The 19,971-nt window shown below is 42.9% G+C and overlaps 1 protein-coding gene across 8 annotated transcripts in view; it reads right to left on the bottom strand.

Moving 5' to 3' along the window:
- The window catches only part of SPATS2L (spermatogenesis associated serine rich 2 like), a 162,622-nt gene that overhangs the window by 33,759 nt on the left and 108,892 nt on the right, over positions 1–19,971 (bottom strand). For 7 of the 8 annotated variants that reach the window (XM_044241246.1, XM_044241244.1, XM_044241251.1 and 4 more), the window contains 3 exons: positions 19,435–19,484; positions 16,641–16,890; positions 1,192–1,398 (listed from right to left, as the gene is read on the bottom strand). In XM_044241246.1, the coding sequence (XP_044097181.1) occupies positions 1,192–1,398; positions 16,641–16,890; positions 19,435–19,484 (507 nt within the window). The remainder of the gene's footprint in view (positions 1–1,191; positions 1,399–16,640; positions 16,891–19,434; positions 19,485–19,971) is intronic. The other variant, XM_044241248.1, reaches the window with a different exon arrangement.

The raw sequence follows: 19,971 nt of genomic DNA, 5'->3' as shown, positions 1-19,971 counted from the left end.
AACCCAGAGTTGTAAAAATCCACAGTGGGTGACTGGTGTGGCCCCTGGGACTGCTGGGATTTGACCAGGGGCTCTGTGGGTGGGCCAGCTGGGGCACCCACGCCTCCTTTGTGCTTTGGAAAGAGGCTGTGGTCATGATGTTCTATTGCAAACTCCAGTTTCATAGAATCTGATATGTCTGAAGACTGTTTGTGTGCTGCTGGCTCTCACCACTCTGCGTGGTTAAAAGCCAGCAGGGCTTTTGGATGAAGAAAAGGCCATGGAGCTTGGGAGAGGTACAAATGAGCTGGAGAGAGGAGGGGGCTCTGGTGCCAGGTACGCTGGCTCCCGCCCCAGCGGCCCCGAGCCAGCCTGTAATTAGAGCAGCAGCACTTAGAGCTGCTCCAAGGCTGCCAGTCTCGCCTGATTTCCTGAAACCGCCACCAAGGTACACAGATAGGGCAGAGCAAGTGGGCCAATTGTACTGATCCCAACAAGGCCATGTTTCTTAGAAGAAAGAACTCTCCCTCAAGAGAAGTAAGAAAGTCTATCAAACCAAAGCCAAGGAAATCAGATACAACCGAGGCTGAATGTGAAGAATATCATGGATTTCATCCTCTGGGAACCAGAAAGGAAGCGATTTAGCCCCTTTCGTGTTTAATACAGGTTCAGTGTAAAGTATGACAAAGCTCAAAAATTAGTAAAAACATAGTGTGTCAAATATAAAATCCTCTTTCGGGGTTACAGTGTCTCTGCAAGTTCTAGCACAGAACTGAGGTTCCGTGAGGAAGGTCACATCTGAAGAAGACGGGTCAGCCTCTAGAATCATCTTCATTCAGGGTAAGGGAAGAACTTGCGGGCCAGGGAATCAGTCGGCATTCCCTCTGCTAAAAGGGCTCCCGCGTTACCGTTTGCTTCATGAAACACGAGGGTAGAAAGCACTCGTGGTGCCGGTTTGTGCATGCCTATGAAGAGCGGAATGGCCACAGGGGCAGAGAAAGGAGAGGTGATTCCTCGTGAACATTCGAGACCTTTGGTTCACATGGGAGGAATCACATCTACTTTTCAATCTATGTGGGTCACCGAGAGAAATGCAATTACATGTGCATCTCTTTTTACTAAGCTGCATCCTTTTGGAATGTTCTAGCATTCTGGCACTTCTCCGGGGGTGCAAAATGTGTTGAATCATTTGTGCAAAAGAAATCACTTTACCTCTTTTCTTTGCCAGCTCATCTGGCTTTATTTCAAGATGAGCTGCAGGGGTATTGGACTTAACAGGAGATGTTTTTGCCTTAGGCTTGCTTGGGTTACAAGGCTGCTCAGCTGACCACTGTAGGCCATCTGACCTCTCTGGTGTTCCATGTATAGGTTTGGGGTTCCCATCTAAGGATAGTTTCTGTTGCAGTGGTCTGTTGCCTTCTGTAAGAAAACACCAAATAATGACTGTGAAGTGATACACTGAGAACACTGATGAGAAAGTGATGGGGAAATGCCAAGAGTTTTGTTTTTGTTTCCATGTTGGCAATAATGCCCTTCGTTGCAAACAGTGAAGAAACTGCTTTAATAGAATCTCTAGAAGATTTGAGGATATCCTAGAAATAGAGCCTTGCACTGGGAGTTGGAAGACCTGGGTGGGCGTTTTGGCTCTGGTAGTCACTTACACGGTGGCCCTGGGCCAGCCACCTCACACCTCTGAGCCCTGGTTTCCTCACTCATGATGAAGGTTATTAGGAGATGGAGAGGGTTTTGGTTTTTTTTCTCTCCTCATTCAGTAAAGGTATAAGCATCTTTAAGTACGGTTTCATATTGAGGCTATAAAAATGCAGCCTTCCTATCTCCAAGTGCTACATTAATGTCTTGTGGTATTTTATTCCGAATTAATGAAGGCAGAAGAGTGACTGGAGATAGGGCGAGAATGAAGTGACAACAGGTACCATAATCATTTCACTTAATTTATTATGGAGGGATTAAATCGGGAAACATAATATCTCTACTATATTTAAAATCTAGGGAGTCAAATTCTCTCTAGAGCTTTAATAGATGTGGCAATAAATTAGCAGCACATTGCTCTCAGCATCTTTTAAAGGTAGGTTTCTATTTAGTTATTGCTGGAGTGAATTAAACGGCACCTTAGTGGCCGGAAAAGGAAATGTATCACCCTTAACATCTTACTCACAACTAGAGAGAGCTTTGGGTGTAAAAAAAAGGGAAGCCAGTGTGCTCTTGAAGGCCAGATTCTTGGAGAAAGTTGAGTGTAGTAGAGAGAGGGCAGGTGAGGATCCAGGATCCCATGTTCTGAGCCTGTGTCCTGGGCGAGCCTGTAGGAATGACTTCACGTTTCTGGCTGCCTATGGCTCACACTCAAACAGAGCACAGCACTGTCTCTATGAACCCCAGCCCCTTTGCGCCCTGCCTCCCTTCTCTCTACTCCCAGGGTACCTCATAAAAATTTACTGCATTATATTCGAACACAAGACTTATGTGTCTGCCCCTCACCCCTGCCTTGAGAAGGCTAGAACTCCCTTGAAGTCTGATTCATTTCTGAAGCACTGGTACTTGGGTCTGGCTCGATAGCTATCTGTGAACTTGTGACTGAATTGAAGGACTCATAAAATGATTTCATAGGAAAATGAAGAGCCTTTCTTAACATTTGCCACAAACATTATGGAGACTATACTTGGAAGGTGCAAAGGACTATCGCCTGTGTCCTAGTCAGTCTGATTTTAGACATTTATGAGAAGTGTAAATTTGACTTTCGTTGAATCCATCATTCATAACTTATACATCAAGAAAGCACAGGGGTGGCTGGGCGGCTGTCTGTTGAGTGTCTGACTCCTGATTTCGGCTCAGATCATAATCTCAGGTCATGAGACTGAGCCCGGCATTAGGCTTCAGACTGAGCAGGGAATATGCTTGAATTCTCCCTCTCCCTCTGCCCCTTCCCGCCATGCTCCCTCTCTCTAAAATAAATAAACAAATAAATCTTAAAAAAAAAAAAAAGAAAAGAAAAGAAGAAAGAAAATACAGCATACAGTTTATGGGTTGAATGATGAGTACTCTCTAAAGGGAAATTACAATACATAGTGAAATGTTCAACAAAGGTAGTGAACAAATTAAGTACTGAAAACAGCATTTCCTCCAGTGGTGAAACATTTAAATGGTAGGATGCGATTTTATCGCTAGGGATACTGACATGGAACTTTAGGGCAGTGGTTGTCAAGATTTAGTGAGGTCGAGATCTCCCTTAGTACTTGTTACAAATGCAGATTCCCAGACAACACCTGCGGGGATTCTGATTCAGCAGTGGGCCCAGGATCCTACCTGCCGGGTGATTCTGCTGGTGTAAAGATGGATGGCTAAAGACGCTCTACTGCGTAAGAGGAAAAACTGATTTTGTGATGAGTCAGTGAATGTTTTGTTAAAATAGTGATTAAGTACAGGCTGAATCCAACTCACCCCCTCTCTAAATCATAGTGAAGATTCAGCCTGGATGAAATATTATAAATTGAGAATCTAAAGTAGAGATCGCTGTGCACAGTGTAGTAAATTAGTCTTATTCTTGAAAATAAGGGGGTTTATATTACAGCCTAACGGAAATAATGACCTTAGAATGAAAGGAAAGCATTATTCTGTTGGATGCATAAGAATTTTAAATGGAAGGCAAGCATGCAAATGAGCATGGGTTCATTAACCTAGAGCTGAAAATATTTTGTGTCTCAGAGAACTGGTATGTGGGCTATTGGTTCAGTTCATCATTCATCCAACAAAAATTCATTGAGAAATATGAATAGCAGGGTTTTCTTTTTTTTAGGGTCCTGAAAAGCTGTCTTATTGGTGGAAATCACTGCACACTGGAAAGATCTGAAATTCTCAAAGATGGCTTGGATATATTTGCACATTAGCTGTACAGATCTGTCTCCAAATATAGTAAAACTCTGAGGCGCTTTCAGAAGAAAGCTGGTGGAAGTTATTCAGCTACAACAGAGTTAGGCTCATCTTAACCACAAATCCTGGTATTTCTAGCAACAGAATAATGGGGGTTCTTTCCTGGATAGAGCGATTTCCCTCTAACATTATGGCCAGAAGTACCATCAGTTCTCTATCTTTCTGGAATCTACTTATAAACTTCAACAGACTGCAGCTGACTCAGATCTGATTCCTATCTCTGTCCAATAAGGTAGCCACTAGCTACACTAAACACTTGAAATACGGCTTGACTAAATTGAGATGTGCTGTAAGTGTAAAATACACACTGAGATTTGAAGTCTTAGTACAAAAAAAAAGAATTAAAAATATTACTTTGATAATTTAAAAAATACGGATATGTCAAAATAATATTTTGTGTGTATTAAGTTAGAAAAAATATATTAACCAATCTAATTCATCTGTTTCTTTTTACTTTTTTAATGTGGCTACTAGGAATGTTATTTATTTATTTATTTTGCTACTAGAAATTTTAAAATTATACATGTAGCTCACATTATATTTCTACTGGGTAGCACTACTATAAATCAGAAGGAACATGAGATTATTGATCTAAAATCTGCCATCACTACTAATTTATGTTCTAGACTAAAAGAGTACTGATTTTAGTGAAACCTTAAAATAGCCACTGCATTTCTACATGAGAAAAGCGGTGACAGAGTTATGTATGTCTTGTTCAACACAATGTGCTTGGTGCCTATTAAGTACATGGTGACTACTGAACGAACGAATGAACGAATGAACAAATGAATGAATGAATGAATGAATCAGCATTACTTTGGTACTTTTCGCACCGGGGGCCTTCTTATTATAGGGAGTCAAGTTTGATATGCGTCTCTGGCTGTGTCTTTATCCAATATTCATCAAATACTTGAATCAAAGTAGTTACATCTTGGACACACCTCATCTGCTCACATTTCAATAAATACTATATACATTTTAATTTATATACATTTTAATTTAATCCTAAAATGGCTCCTAGAAGGGTAAATGTTTTTGAATTTAACTATTACCTGAGCCTTCCCTTTATTAAAAATACTTATCAAATCCCAACATCGATGGTATATATCTTCCCGAGTACCATTCTGATTTCTAACTCAACAGATACATAAGGAGTGCCCAGTTAAGTGCTAGCCCTGGCTTACTCATAGGAGATAAATGGGACAGTCTTGCTGCCCTTAACAACTAATATGTAAAATGTGAAAAAGTAACAGACCATAGCAGTAAATCTGAGTTCACCTTTCCCCACTGAATTATGCTGGCACCTTTGTTGAAAATCAATGGACTATATATGTGTGGTCTATTTTTGGACTGCATTCTATTCCACTGATGTAGTTATCTATCCTCCCCTCTAACACCACACTGCTTTACTGCAACTACATAATGAGTCTTAATATCAGATAATGCATGTCCTCTAACTTTGCTCTTCTTTTTCAGGATTGTTTTGGCTAACTTAGGTCCTTTGCATTTCAATGTAAATTGAAGAATCAGCCCATTTTTACAAAAACAATCAGTGTATTTCTAAAGAAAATTTGATGGGATTTTGATTGGGCTCGAGTTGAATCTCTAATTTGATTTGGAAATATTTAGTATCTTAACAATATTGCATACTTTGATCTTCGAACATGATACATCATGCCATTTATTTAGCTACTCTTTAATTGGCCTCAGCACTGTTTTACAGTTCATAGTGTCTTAGGCATCTTTAGTTAAATTTATTCCTGGGTATTTTAGATGTCGTAGGCTATTGTATATAATGATTTTAAAAACTTCATTTGCCAATTGTTGGCTGCTAGAATGCAGATATACAACTGCCTTTTTATATATTATATATTTAGCTACCTTGCTAATTTTCTTTTTTTTTTTTTTGTCTTTGTAGGTTTTTAAAATTTTTCAATGTAGGCAATAATGGCATCTGTAAATACAGTCTAGCATCTTTCTTTCCAGTCTTTCCTTGCCTTATTAAACTGGTTAGGAACCCTAGTACAATGCAGAATAATACAATCTTGACCTTAGGCAAACTATATCCAGTACTTATTATTAAATATGATATTAATGGTACAGCAGGTTTTTCATATGTTTATTAGGAAATTCTCTGTATTCCTAGTTTTCTGGGAGTTCTTCTTATTTTGCCAAGTGATTTTATTTGGCCTCACTTATTGAGATGATCATATTTTATTAGCATAGCAAATTACATTAATCGGTTTTGACCTGTTAAGCCAAAGTTGCATTCTTGGGAAAAAGCACATTCGGTCATAGTGCATTATCTTTTTATAAAAAGATAAAATTGCTTACTCCAACCTGCTAATATTTTGTGGAATATTCTGCTTCTTCAATCATGAGTGATATTGTTCTGCTTCTAATGACTCATCTTTCTCTTCACTGTAGGTCATATTTGATTGCATCTTGTGTGGATTTATTTTACACAGCAAAACAGAAACTGTGGTGGTTGTTTTTTGTTAACAGTACCAAAAAAACCAAAATCTTTATCTTGGGAGAAATAAAGGACTAGGATTCAGAGATTTTCATAATATATATACAGTCATGTATGTGTTCAGACTTGAAAGTTTCTGAAAACTCTTTTTTCTTGTTAGATTCTACTTTCCAGTGAAAGCTTCATGTATTTATAACCAGACTCAAGGAAGTATACATGGAATTCAAATCTAAGTTTAAGAAATGTGTTATATATAAGAGCAGGTCTAAAAATAATTTTAACCCATTAAGTTCCTATTATACACAGTAAAACACCGACTCCTATACATAGTAAAACAGCTGTCTGATGATTAATATGGTATTATGAAGTAGTTCTACTTAGAAAAAACTGGAAAAGAGGGGCACCTGGTGGCTCAGTGTGTTGGGCCTCTGCCTTCAGTTAAGGTTATGATCCTAGGGTCCTGGGATCGAGCCCCAAATTGGGCTCTCTGCTCCGTGGGGAGCCTGCTTCCCCCTCTCTCTCTGCCTTCCTTTCTGCCTACTTGTGATCTCTCTGTCAAATAAATAAATAAAATCTTCAAAAAAAAATTAAAAAAAAAGAAAAAAAGAAAAAACCGGAAAGGAAACAAAGTCTAATTTTGTTATAAAATTCTGTCTAAAATTGCTAATGTCTGTGTTACTAAAAACGTGTTACATTCACTTAAAAGTAATTAAGTCAATATATTAGTGTTTAATGATACCTGATAATAATAATAGTTCTTTGATCATAATCTTGGTGTTCTTAAGTACTCACAAAAAGAGAAATGCAAATGGAAATGAAACATCTTAAAGTATGCCATTGCCCTACTAATCAGTTTTACAAATAGAAACAATGTGATAAGCACAATCTTTCTGGACAGCAATATATTAAGAATTTCGGAAATATTCATACTCTTTGAACCTTAAAATACCATTTCTAAGAAAATGTGCCAAGGAAATCATAGTTGTTTATAAAGATTCATACATGGGAAATGTTCACTAGAGCATTATTTACAAGAGCAAACAAACGGAAACAATCCACACGGACAACAGTTTGGGAATAATTAAAAATACGTCAAATTCATAAAAACACAAGGTGGCCTTTAAAATCATGTTTTTAAAGAAACGAGGTAAGGTTTATAATGTCACCTTAAGTAAAAAGAATACAAAAGTTTACATGCTATCTAATAGGATATTTGCTTTTAAAAGTCCCATACATCTGTGCAGTTAAGAAATTCTGAAATTAAATTTAACAGTGGTTGTTTTGGGGAGGGAGGATTTTTGATCTCTTAAGACTTGCTTCATTTTTCAAATTTCTTCATTAGTATAAATTTCTTTTAAAATAGAAATACAAAGTTCATAATTGTGTCTTTAAAAAGCGGCACAGTGACTTAACAAAATTTAACCTACACTTCTTTACATATTCTATCACTAATACTTCAACAGAAAAAGGCTTGTTTGAGCACCTCTAATGTCCAGTTACTGTTTTAGGCCCCAGAACTACAAGGGTGATCAAAGACAGATGTGCTCTCAGTCTTTCCAGAACTTTCTGGGTGTTACGAAGACATATAAATCAAAAGGCCACACAAACAAATGTGGAATTACAACTGTGATAAGTGTTATGAAAGAGAAGTGCATAGTGTTCTGAAATCTGTCACTGGCGTAGCTGACTTCATGCTAGTAATTCCCCAGCCATCACCTCCATCACTTGAAAGCCCATGAACTAACGGATCAGGTAAGGAGGCCAATCAGTGCAGTCCAGCAAAGAAGGATTTTGAGGCAGGAGGCAGCATCGTGTGCCAGTTACCAAGTTACTGTCTCTTGGTTCAAATCTCCCCTTCTTTGCCTCACTTTGTGCTGCTGGAGCTGGTGGCCCTGTTTTGCCTGCTGGCAGAATGTTGGCTTTAGCGGGGGAGGGCCGTGAGGTGACCATGCGGGGCTAAAAGGGCAGGCGTACCCCTCTCTTCCACGTCTGGGTCTTTGTTATGCTTGTTCGTCACAGGAGCTCCCAGCCGCACCCCGGCCGCGTTCTCCAGTTGCTCCAGTCCCGTGACTCTGAGCAGTGCCAGTCTGCCTACGCCCTCTGGCAATGGTAACGGTCTACAGAACAGCCTGGTCCTGGCTCCGCAAGGTTTTGTTGTTGTTTGGTCACCACAAGGCTGTGTGTTCCTCTGAGGAGGGCCGTATACCTTTGACGGGATCAGAATCTCAGTCTTGGACTGGACGGCTCTTGATCGTCCAACCTTCCTGGAGACAGGAACTGCTCTCTTGCGTGTCTGGATCCCTCGGAGCCTTCATTTATCCCTTTTAGTAATTAACCACCTCCTGGTGTTTCTAGTGCTTTAGTAATTCTCTGTATTACCTTCCTCCCATTCTAATAAACTGTGGCTTCTGTCTCCAGACTTGAACCTGACTGATTCACGCAGCCAGCATGAGGAACTGCGAGAGGACCAGGGTGGCCGAGTAGAGACAGTAAGAAAGAGTAGGTCAAGTAACGAGGCTGGAGCGACACACAGGGGCCAGATCATGCTGAACCTGCAGGCCACGGTGAGACTTCTGATTTTTATCTTAAGAGTTCAGAGTTGTGGTTTTGAAAAGATTTCAGGATACGGAATGACTTAGAGGGGAACCATGTAAATGCTAGGAAACTAATCAGTGGACCCCTAAAGCAACACAAGCAAGAGAGGATGATGGCTTTGGTGGGAAGGCGCAGGTAGAGACAGTGAGAAATGGATGAATTCTAGGAATATTTGGAAAAGAAATTCAACAGGACTTGTTGATGGATTGGATGTGGAAGGTGAGAGAGGAGAAGATGTCAGGACGGATGCCTAGATTGCTGGCTTGCACATTAAATAGAGAGGACACCAAGATCAGGAACACTGTAAGAAAGCCGAGACTGGGACAGAGATCATGAGTTTGCTTTAAGCACGTTTGTGAAATGCTTTGAACTGTTAGAGTGAAAATGTCAAGTTTAAGAGCCTAGAAGACAGAGAATTGCCTGGACTGGGAAGACGAACTTGTGAGCCAGCTTACATAATTAAAATTCGGGCACGGTTGAAACGATCTAAGAAGATGGTATGATTTTATATGAGGAAGGACTTGGAACCAACCAAGCCTTGTCAAGCTCTACCTGTTAACAGCCAAGTAGAGAACAGTGACCCTCAAAGGAAACAGAGGAGCAATGAAGATGGAGGGGGAAATCAGGAGTGTCATGTCCCAGGCACCAAAAAGACGACACAGAGTAGTTACGGACAAAGTGATCAACAGCACTGAATGTTGCAGAAGGAAAAAAAGATGAAGGATTGAAAATGCCTGCTAGACTCAAGGCAGGGAAGCCATATTGATTCCCTTGGTGGGAGCAATGTCTTCGGCGAGACGGGGCTGTAAGGCACAATGAGTAGGCTGATAACCAAGAGGTAGAGGTGAAGACCTGGAGATAATGAGTAAAGATAAGTCTTTCAAATGTTGCAGAATGATGTTCTAGTGATGATGCCCCAAGAAAACTCTTCACAGGACAGTGATGGGTGCCCCTGGATCTGCGTGTTCCACCATTCTTCTGCCACTGCTCGACAGCGGAACGAGCAGACAGTCAGAGGAACCCCTAACTTTGAAACGGAGCCCCGGACACACAGGTTTATTTCGAAGACACAGTGTCAGTCAGTTCTGCCTTCTCGTAACTTCTTTATCAAAGACAGATGGACTTTATTATTTCAAGTCCTATGAAACTTCATCAATTCAGTGGGCAAAAGGCCCGTAACTTTTCAGATCGGAAAGAAAGCTTTTGGTTTTATTTATGTGAACTTTCAAGGTCTCGTATGTCATTAATACCTTTACAGGTTTATTTATATTAAAAGATAATAGATAATAGGGGTGCTGGGGTGGCTCACTGGGTTCAGTGTCTGCCTTCGGCTCAGGTCATGATCCTGGGATCCTGGGATCAAGCCCCCCATCAGGCTCCCTGCTTGGCGGGGCGTTTGCTTCTCCTCCTCCCTCTGTCCCTCTTTTCTTTCATGCTCTTTTTCTCAAAAAGATAAATAAAATTTTAAAGAAAAAGATAATAGATAATAAAGTCAATGGCTAAGCTGTCAATGGCACAGGTAGATGGCTTCCCTTCATTTATTTCACTGCAAAACAGGTTCAATTCTCATTGCATTGGGATAGAGCCATTTAAATCTTTGTTCGAAAATTTTTTTTAAAATTGGCTTTTCGGGAGGCCTTTTGTTCTTTGCAAGGAGTGCATTCCATTCAATTAGGTCTGCTTGTAAGGGAAATCCCCTAACAAAGTACGGAGGGGAAGTTAGGAAGGTATCAGCTCTTGAGGGAGGAGTCCTTTGTGTTTCTGCCGCAGGCTTGCCGCAAAAGGCGTTTGCAGATGAGAAGGGAATGGAGACAGCTCTGGATTTCACTCTACCCAGGTGACAGAAAAATACCCGAGGGGTTTTGCATTTCCTGTGCCCCGGCGTCACTACATCCTGTGTGTGTCTGTCTCTTTCTGCTGCTTCGTTACCCAGAGAAAGGAAGCAGCCGTCCCAGTCCCGGAAGATGCGGTCGCAGGCCTCCCCTGGCTACTAGAACAGCTCGGACACGGTGCTGCGGGGAGCCCAGGGGGGCGCTGAACAGCTCCGAACTAGACCAGGAGCTAACCTCACATATTCAGATGCTAAGATAATAATTAAGGAGGGGTGACAGTCAGGATAAACCTGCTTTAAAGTGTAAACTTTCCAAAATGCATGTTCTTAGAACAGGACCCAAGATCAGCTGTATAGATTAATAAAGTGCGGCATCTTTACTTTTAAAAAAAGGGTAAAAACCTATGATTATAAGTCTGCGAGGGTTTCAGCTCAAGTCCTTAATTAAGGTTTAAATAAAACATGGGCTGCTCAGGCCACGGCAAGCGGGCGTGAGAGAACGCGCTTCGGGGCGTCTGGGCCTCGGCCCGGGTCTCCTCTTCAATCACTCGCCTGACATTATGGCTTTCTCTCACATCGCCGTGCGCGCCCTCCACCCCTGGCCTGGTCTCTCTCCTGCTCACTGTCCCCATGGCTTTTATGACAATCCAGAATTCTCTCGGTAACTTGGCTGTGTTCTGGTTTGTCAGGTATCTCTTCTCCTCCCTTCAAACATGTACACAAACCCCACGAGGGCAGAGACCGTGTTGTCCTGTTCACTTCCTCTAGAAGAATTCCTGACCCACGGCAGGGCGCTTAAAAAGGCTCACGAGGCAGATAAATGATTTGTGGCTTTACTCCGTGCCAGATGCTGTGCGAATCACCACCGCTGCCCACAAGCTCTTGTGAAGTGAAGTTCTATTTTCTATTTTGCAGGTGAGGTCACTGAGACGCAGACTGGTTAACCTGTGCGGGGTCACACACCTAGTAAGCGACCAGGCCAAGACTTGAATCCAAACACCCCCAGGGATAAAGCCTGGTTCTTCGCTACAATCTGACACTGCTTCCGTTTGAGAGCGGGCTCTGCTGAAATCCTGGAATATACACACTTGGCTTTACTGTTAACGTTCTAGGCAAGCTGCTTTCATCTTGTTGATCTTTTCTAATCCTCTGGTCCAATATAGGGCTTAGAGAAGCCGGGGAGATAATCTTGAGGCCAGGACCAACAGCAGCATTAAAAAAAAAAACACCTGGTTGAAAATCCTATAGGGAACCTCACAGCATAAAAATACTGTGAAACAGTCTGGTGAGGTATGTGTGTGTGTGTGTGTGTGTGTGTGTTTAACAAGAAGCACAGATGAGAGATAAGCAGTCAACTTTTGAAAATAACAGGACCCTTTCTGTCACATTTGCTTCAGTTCACTCTGAGAATGAGAAAGCAGTTCTGCGCCAGGCCCATGGGAAAACAGAGAATCCGCATTGTCCCGGCAAAAACGACGGGGCTGCTCCTGGTCTTGGATACAAACCTCCCAGGTTGTGGAGGTCAGTGAACACAGCGTGGAGCCTTCTATTGGAGACAGGTAACAAGTAACAGGGGAGCTGCGTCCCCGGGACGCTTCGCAAGATGAGGGGACATAAAGGAAGCCGGCCAGCCAGTAAGACAGGCTATCGCCAAGGAAAGCCCTGCCCCCCGCAGTTTCTGTCACTGGAGACAGTTGGTGGCCCATAATCTTGCTCCTTTCCTATTCAGTGGGAATTGTGTCCAGTGGGAAGAGGATGACAGAGAAATCCCAAATCCTGTTCAGGCCTACACGATGATAAACACCTAAATATCTCAGCAACCGGGAGCCTTGGGGAAATGGGGAAAGTAGAGCAGGAAGAATACTTAGGAAATTCGAGCCCCTAAAGTCATAATGTGCTTTAGACATTTAGATGGGCCTCAGGATTAAAATGATCCTTGGCATTACTTTTGGTAAAAATAAATCTTAATCTACTCCTTGTCTGACTTTGTACTTGGACGCAGAATGATCTTGATTGGATTATGTAAAAGATCTAATTTGAGCTGTTATTAAAAATTCTGAAATACAGAAAAAAAACTACTCCATGGCTTAAAGAAGTAATTTTGTACTAAGTTTAAATCAAGCTCCCAAACTTCCAAGCCACAGGCTGACAGGCAGCGATGTCCCACACGACGGTGCTATATTTACAGCCCGAAACGATGATGCTTTCGGTGGCGAGTTTTCATGTAGGAAGTCACACCAACACCCCTGGACCACCTGGATACATCTTCAAGCTCACTTCTCCCCTCCCAGAAAATGATTCTGTTTAAAATTTTTTAAAAAGAGAGAGATCTTGAGTGTCAAGGTGTTATAAAATGATAAAACATGCATTGCACGTGTTCACAGCCCACCGCTCAGCTGGGCAGTCGGGGCAAGCTTCCCTGAGCCAGTTTCATTATTGGAGAGATTGATAAACGCTCCGCTGCCAAGCCAGCCTGGAGATTTCTTTTCCGCTCATACTTCGAACCCACTCAAGTACAGAATATCATTATATGGCTTTGTTATGATCCCTTTTTCCTAATTTTTCAATTACACATCTTTTCGGAGTCAGGAAGCCCGTGGTTTCAGCGGCAGCTCTCCAATGCATGCATTAAATCGCACAGACCTGAGTCAGGCTTTTGCAAAGCAGTAGGAGTTACCCCAGGGGGTGTGGGTTCTCTTCTCGTCTTCTCAACCCAGGGCGGGGGCATGGGTAGGGGGCTTCGGCTTCCTCCAGTTCAGTGAGGGGATGGTGTTAAAGGGTCACTGCCCACCTTTCCAGTTCCAAGGCTCTGCTCATAATAGGCTGCAGACCGTCCAAGACCTAACACTGGTCTGTGAAATACCTGGTTCGAGGCCTTGGGATGCGCATTTCAAAGCCGTTTCCCAGTCTCGGCACCACCCTCCGGGTGAACTTCCACCGTCTTTGCGAAGGAAAACCTAACCAGTTACAACCTCACTTTTAAATGTATGATCATAGCACGTGAGCCACTGATGAGTTCATGGTCAACCAGGACTCCCTTCCTTTTGCAAAAATATCTAATGACCTTCCAAGATCATCATTTATTCTTTAACAGGAAAATTGACGTGAGGCATGGATTTGTACTGAACCAGCAACATTAACTGGTAATACTGACGTACTTCAACACCTTTGTGCCGAACCTAACAAAACCAAAAGGATCCTGGGATGGCTTTTTGTGCAGTAAAGGAGGCTTCACAGAAAGTTTCATGTGAGAGTCGACAAAAGCCACCTCATACAGAGAACTCCTCTAGTGCATACTTAACTTTCAAGGCAGCTAACCACTGTGACATGAAGCGCTTCAATATTGAATTTGTCCTAATGCCATATACTTGACAGAGCTACCGAAATTGTTTTAGAAAAGAAGGTATAAATTATAAGTAAATAAACGAATATACGTGCTAGGCTTTTAGTCTGTGATTGATATCCAAACGGCAACTTGAGTAATTAGATTTTGAAAGTAATTCATGGGAAAGCAATAACAAGCCAGGTTGGGAATCTGCCACCCAATTATTTCATTTCTTTCTCCTGCCCTTACTATAAATCAAAACATTCTCAAAATCATAGGCCTGGTAAAAACTGAATTTAAGAATTCCTGGAAAATTGAGATTCCAAATGGGAAATGAGCTGTTGTTGTTTGTTTGGTTTTAAGGAAGCGCAGTTCTGGGAGGCTCTCCTGATTTACTGCTCGCTGTCTGTCGAGGTAGGCAATGTGTTTGTGGAAGAAAATCAGTGCTTGGTGAGCAAGCTACAAACGCCCTAGCGTGTTACACGGCCGGTGAGTTATTTAATGCTTCCCCACCGGAGCCCAGGTTTGGTACCTGTCAGCGTGAGATGGTCTGTTTGCCTTTGTCTCTTTTGCCGGACTCAGTTCTTCCTGGCAGGGCCCCTCTTGATCATTTTTGGCTGATCAGAGAGGATAGTACTGCCCCACAGACTGCAGAGGGTGTGGAGTCCTGTCCTTTCTACTTGGTTTTAACCCTCCAAAGCCCTCTACCACCTCGAGGCTACGGGTCCTTCAATAACCGTGACGCCCACCGAAGCCTTCCCGGATCACTCACGGATGCAGCTAGCCCCTCTCCTCCCCAAACTGTAAACTCGGCCCTCTCTTCCGGAATAACAGAAAGCGACTCCCTCAGGGCCTCAAGCGTGCCATATCCTTCGGGGAATTTCCAGGGCAGAACAGCACAGGGCTTAGCCTGGAAGAGGAGTCTGGAGAGTCGCGGAGTCAATCAGCGCAAGATTCTGTAACTAGGACTGCAGGGATTACCCGGTGGTGGGGTCCTGGCTAGGGGACCTGCCAGGCGCTTGGAATTAGGAGGCATTTTTAAAAAAAATGTGTGGGTGGGGGAGGGGCCTCTACCTATAGTTCAGTGACTTACTGTCACAGGAATCCTGCACAACAAAGCATCGCCTCGTGTCTCGATGTGTTTCTCAGGTCCTCTAGGATGCTTTATATATACACACAAAGTAGTTTTTGTACAATCCTCCTATGGATTTCCAGGATTTAATATGGGGTAAATTAAGAAAAAAACTGTACTTTACGGTGTGTGGAACTGACCAAAAGCTTTGCACTGTCTGGAAATTCGCACAACCAATGACATGTGTGGTCATGGAATCTGACTTGACAACCAGTGTCCCCGCGTCAGCCTGCCTTTGTAGTAGCTGCTTTTGGAGTGATTCTAGGTCTATATACAAACATGTTTATTTTGCTCTTGCTTCACGGGTCAAATATCAAAAAAAAAAAAAAATAGTGTCCACAATGTCCCATTGACCATTGTTTTATTTTAAGTGCAAAGTGATTCATTTTAAGTGGGTGTGAATATCTGACCATTTTATAAAAGTCCTCTAGTTTAGCTGTTCCCGATTTCTTATATTTTTTGCTTTACTGAAGTTCCATTTCTAGATAGACAACATTATCTCTGATTTTTATTTTAGGATTTGTTATAAAAGTGGAGCATTCTGTTAGATAGTGCTGAGACCACTGATCTAGTACATTCTGGTATGGTGTCCTTATTTTACAGAAAGGAAATGGGACATTAGAGATGAAATGATGCACCCGAGGTCATACATTTGATTAAAAAGTAGCCTTTTGTAGATTAATTGAGATATAGCTCTAGCACAAATAATTAACATTCCAGATTCTAACACCCTGGAAGATTACGTTCTCTTGCGTAATACGAAATACCAGCAGTTAAAATAATTTGATCTAACCTTTAATAACATTTGCTGTTATCATCAATTATTCCTTCCTTATCCCAGCAAAGGTGTCTTGAAAGAAAATTCTTTTAACTGAGATTTCTGTTTTCCTGATGACCCTAATATAGACTAGAACTATGTTCTTTGGCCAAAATTATCCTTTGACTTAGTGCAGGGCTACACTGAGCTTTCTCCTTTGGCCCCTAACATCCCCCGACCCTGTTCCCGCAGAAGACGTTTGAGTCCTTGTTAGAAGAAGCCCTTTCTCTTCCAACAGTATCATAGCGGCCACCACTGCCTCTGTGGGTTCCCTCTGCCTCCTTCTCTTCTGTGTCTTCCTAAGCAACTTTATATAAGAATTACTGACCTGGGGGCACCTGGGTGGCTCAGTGGGTTAAGCTGCTGCCTTGGGCTCAGGTCATGATCTCAGGGTCCTGGGATCGAGTCCCACATCGGGCTCTCTGCTCGGCGGGGAGCCTGCTTCCCTCTCTCTCTCTCTTTCTGCCAGCCTCTCTACCTACCTGTGATCTCTCTCTGTCAAATAAATAAATAAAACCTTTAAAAAAAAAAAGAATTACTGACCTGTGACCCCGCGGAGTGCCTTTGAAGGTTCCTCGAGTATCGAGATCTTTTTCTCACGAGGGACAAGGACTGGCTTTTCGCTGGCAGAATCTGTGGACGAGCTGTCTTTCTCACAGCCATTCACGTGGCCGTTTTGTATCTGGGGCGGCAGCGGCTGCGGGGGCCCGGCCTCGGGCCTCTCTGCCTTGTCCTTCGTAGCATCTTTATTGCCTTGATGCTGCTTGGACTTGCTTCTTTTTCTTTTGTTGTTCTAGAATAAGAAACAAATGAGAAATTAATATTATTCTGCTCAGGCCCTTGAGTTAGAAGGTGAACCTGAGAGATCAAAATAAAATGTGTTAACTTATTTGCTCTCTGGCCCTTCTAATCGAATGCGGGGAAACACCTATGTCTTTACTGACCACCCACGTGGATATAAATCTCTTTTTTCCTTACAGTAAATTGTGTAAACTTTTAACTCATGGACCCAGTAAAACAAAAGAAATTCCCTTAGAAGGGAAAAACAGCAGGGAATGGCTTAAAAGCCAAAATATTATTTGAGCAAACCGAAGCCTGATGTATGTGAAGGGGAATATAGTAAAACCTTGTGAGAACTGCTTTGAAATAGCCTGAATTCAGACAGTGCGCCACTGGAGAAGCGCTCACGTTCCTTACAGAGATGATGGCGGCAGGTGGGAGGCAAGGAGGACTCTAGGGTGCTGGTCATCTGAGGGAGGACAGGAGCTCGAGGGGGACAATCGGTATGAAAAAGGCCACAAGGCCTTGCAAAATGAGGAAGTGGAAGGCACGTCCCAAAGTCCACGTCGGGTCTCTGAGCTAAGCCCGGATCAGCCAGGGGATTCCTGGAAGTGCTGCCCCAGGGCACGGGGCGCAAGGCGGCCAAGGGTCCCATGGTCATCCCGGGAGTATTTCAACGGGGGCACCCAACTGCGATAAAGTCAGGCCAAACTGCTCGGCATCCACCCTGGGTTTGGACTGCGCAGCTGGAATCCTGGACCTCTCAGGGCTAGTCAAACAGCATGACCAGGCCTCACTTTACACGCAATCCTGCATCTTAGGCCATCAAAAACATTTTGGACCCTGGTGATCACGATAGGGCAGGTTTTACTGCCCCTCTCCTAAAATGCCCTAATGGTCAATACATAATAACATAGAGGAAATTAAGAAGATGTTCCCAATTCCATGGAACGCTTTCCTTGACTTCGGTTCTGTACCCACAGGGGGCTCCATGGAGTTAACATTCAGGCCTGACCCCTCAGCCCGGACCCCTGTCCCCGCCCGCTGCAGCGGGGAGCTCCCCGCTGGACTCCCGCCTGGCTTTGTTCTCCAGCACATATGAAAAGGAAAAAAATAAAAGGGAACTGTTTTCTCTTAATTCTCCTCCCCATTCCTCTTCTTTCCCTTTGAAACCACAATCACAGCCCCGAGGGAGGGCTCCTCCAGCCCGGAGAAGCCATTCCCAGGATGAAGGGGAGGGCTGGCCGCCCAAATTCCCACCAGGCTGGAGTCTGCTGGGCCGGGGAGACCATTTTCTCAATGAGCCTCTAAGATGCAGACTCGGTAGTGAGCCAGGTCTACGGCTGCTGCTCCCCGATTCACGTCAGAGAAACTCGATACCTCAACCACACATCCGGCATGTTTCCGCGGACGTGTCAATATTGCCTTTCTATCACTTGCGAATCGTCACCTGGCACAGACTTCAGGGAAGCCATGAATTGAGCTAAGCAGAGATTGTCAAAGGGGCTGACTCAAGAAGGTAAAAAAATTTAAAAAAAATCTGGTAATTCTTCCTATTTCCATGAATCTAGGGGGTGAAAGAAAGAGGAAGGGTAATTTCAGTCATCTCAAGATTTTAGGAAAGTAATGCTGCTTTCTGTTTGCTTACAACCTGTTTTGCAGGCCTGCGATCTTCCCTCGGTGGGGAAGGGTGGGCTGGCCTGTTCTATTGTGGGATACCCAAAACACAAGGCCGGACTGCGAAATAACGGGCGTGGGGGGAGCAGCTACTTTGGAAGGAGAACAGGACTTTTTGTGAAAGTCATCCAGCAGGTCGCAGGCCCCAAACAAGGGTGGCACACCATATGGGAGCTGGTGTGCTTCTACAGATGCTCACAGATCAGGCGGGCCCCCCGAAGGGTTCCCGGGCACATCTCATGTGCGCCCAGAAGCCCCACTCCTTGTGACTAGCCAGGGGAGCAAAAGGACCCGAATTGGGCAGAGTAAAACTTCCTTATCTGTGCTCTCGAAGAAAGGCTTTTTCCGGAAGGGAAAACAGGTCCCTAACTTACTATGACTTCAAGGTATGTTCTTTCTTCTTCTTTTGTTAAAGATCAAATTTAGAACTCGGCAAAAAAGAAAAAAAAAAAAGTGTATCTCAGGGCAGCCTTGGACAGATTCTTACAGTTGGGAGAGCATGAGAAAATATATTTAGAGCTTTTTAAGTATCTTTAAAACACTCCCTAATTTTTTCCTTTGTGCTATGGAATATGTTCAGGCAAGTTAACGTCTTGAATCCTTTGAATTCCCCGTCTGGGCTCCCCTTAATACTTGAAAAAAGAAGAAGTCGGGGACTTCTACGGCACACCTGGTGGTTCAAAACACTCGAACAGGAAACAAGGGCATTAGTAGTGAGGCTGGCTGGTAATTGAAGAGAGCCTGCAAATTGCAAACCTTCTGTTTATACATTATCAACCTATTTGGAAGAGGCATGAAATTGGTAACCTTGTTTAAATGGTTAACAACCATGAAGGTTTTGACTAGAGATGTTATTAATTTACAATCGATATTCACTTACCTTCTTTTTCCCCGTCATATTCCATTCTTTTAGAACTTGGACTGCACTGCCTAGACAAAGACAAAGAACCTTCAACACGGATTCACATAATAAAACACCGCACAAAATTCACCTCTGTCTTTCCATCCTGGCAGCGATTTTTTTTTTTTTTGGCTTTTCAATTTGTTTTGATACATCCTACCTTAATAAAAATGCCAGTTTCATTTTTTATTTCCAGATTTTCATTTAATTCACTGCATGATCTTGGTTTTATCAAAGTATTAAAGCCCCACTACATGAAGCTTACCTTTTTATCATTATGTTGTCTTACAGAAAATGAAATATATATCGAGAATGTTCTGTCAGCTGTGTTGCCATAGGTGGAATTAAAATTGTTCTGTTTGATATATGAATCAAAATACCTATAATCTTCCAGACCAAACATGGGATTTGGAATATTATTAACCAAGTGAATCGAAGCTTTTTGTGTGGTCCTTCCTGCCCTTTCCCTGCCTTTCACCCACTATAGTCCCAGTTTGCAGCTCGGTAAGGAGGACA

The sequence above is a fragment of the Neovison vison genome, chromosome 3, assembly GCF_020171115.1.
Source record: "Neovison vison isolate M4711 chromosome 3, ASM_NN_V1, whole genome shotgun sequence".
Lineage (NCBI taxonomy): Eukaryota > Metazoa > Chordata > Mammalia > Carnivora > Mustelidae > Neogale > Neogale vison.
Note: the sequence above shows the minus strand (reverse complement) of the source record. Positions and strands in the feature narration are given on the sequence as shown.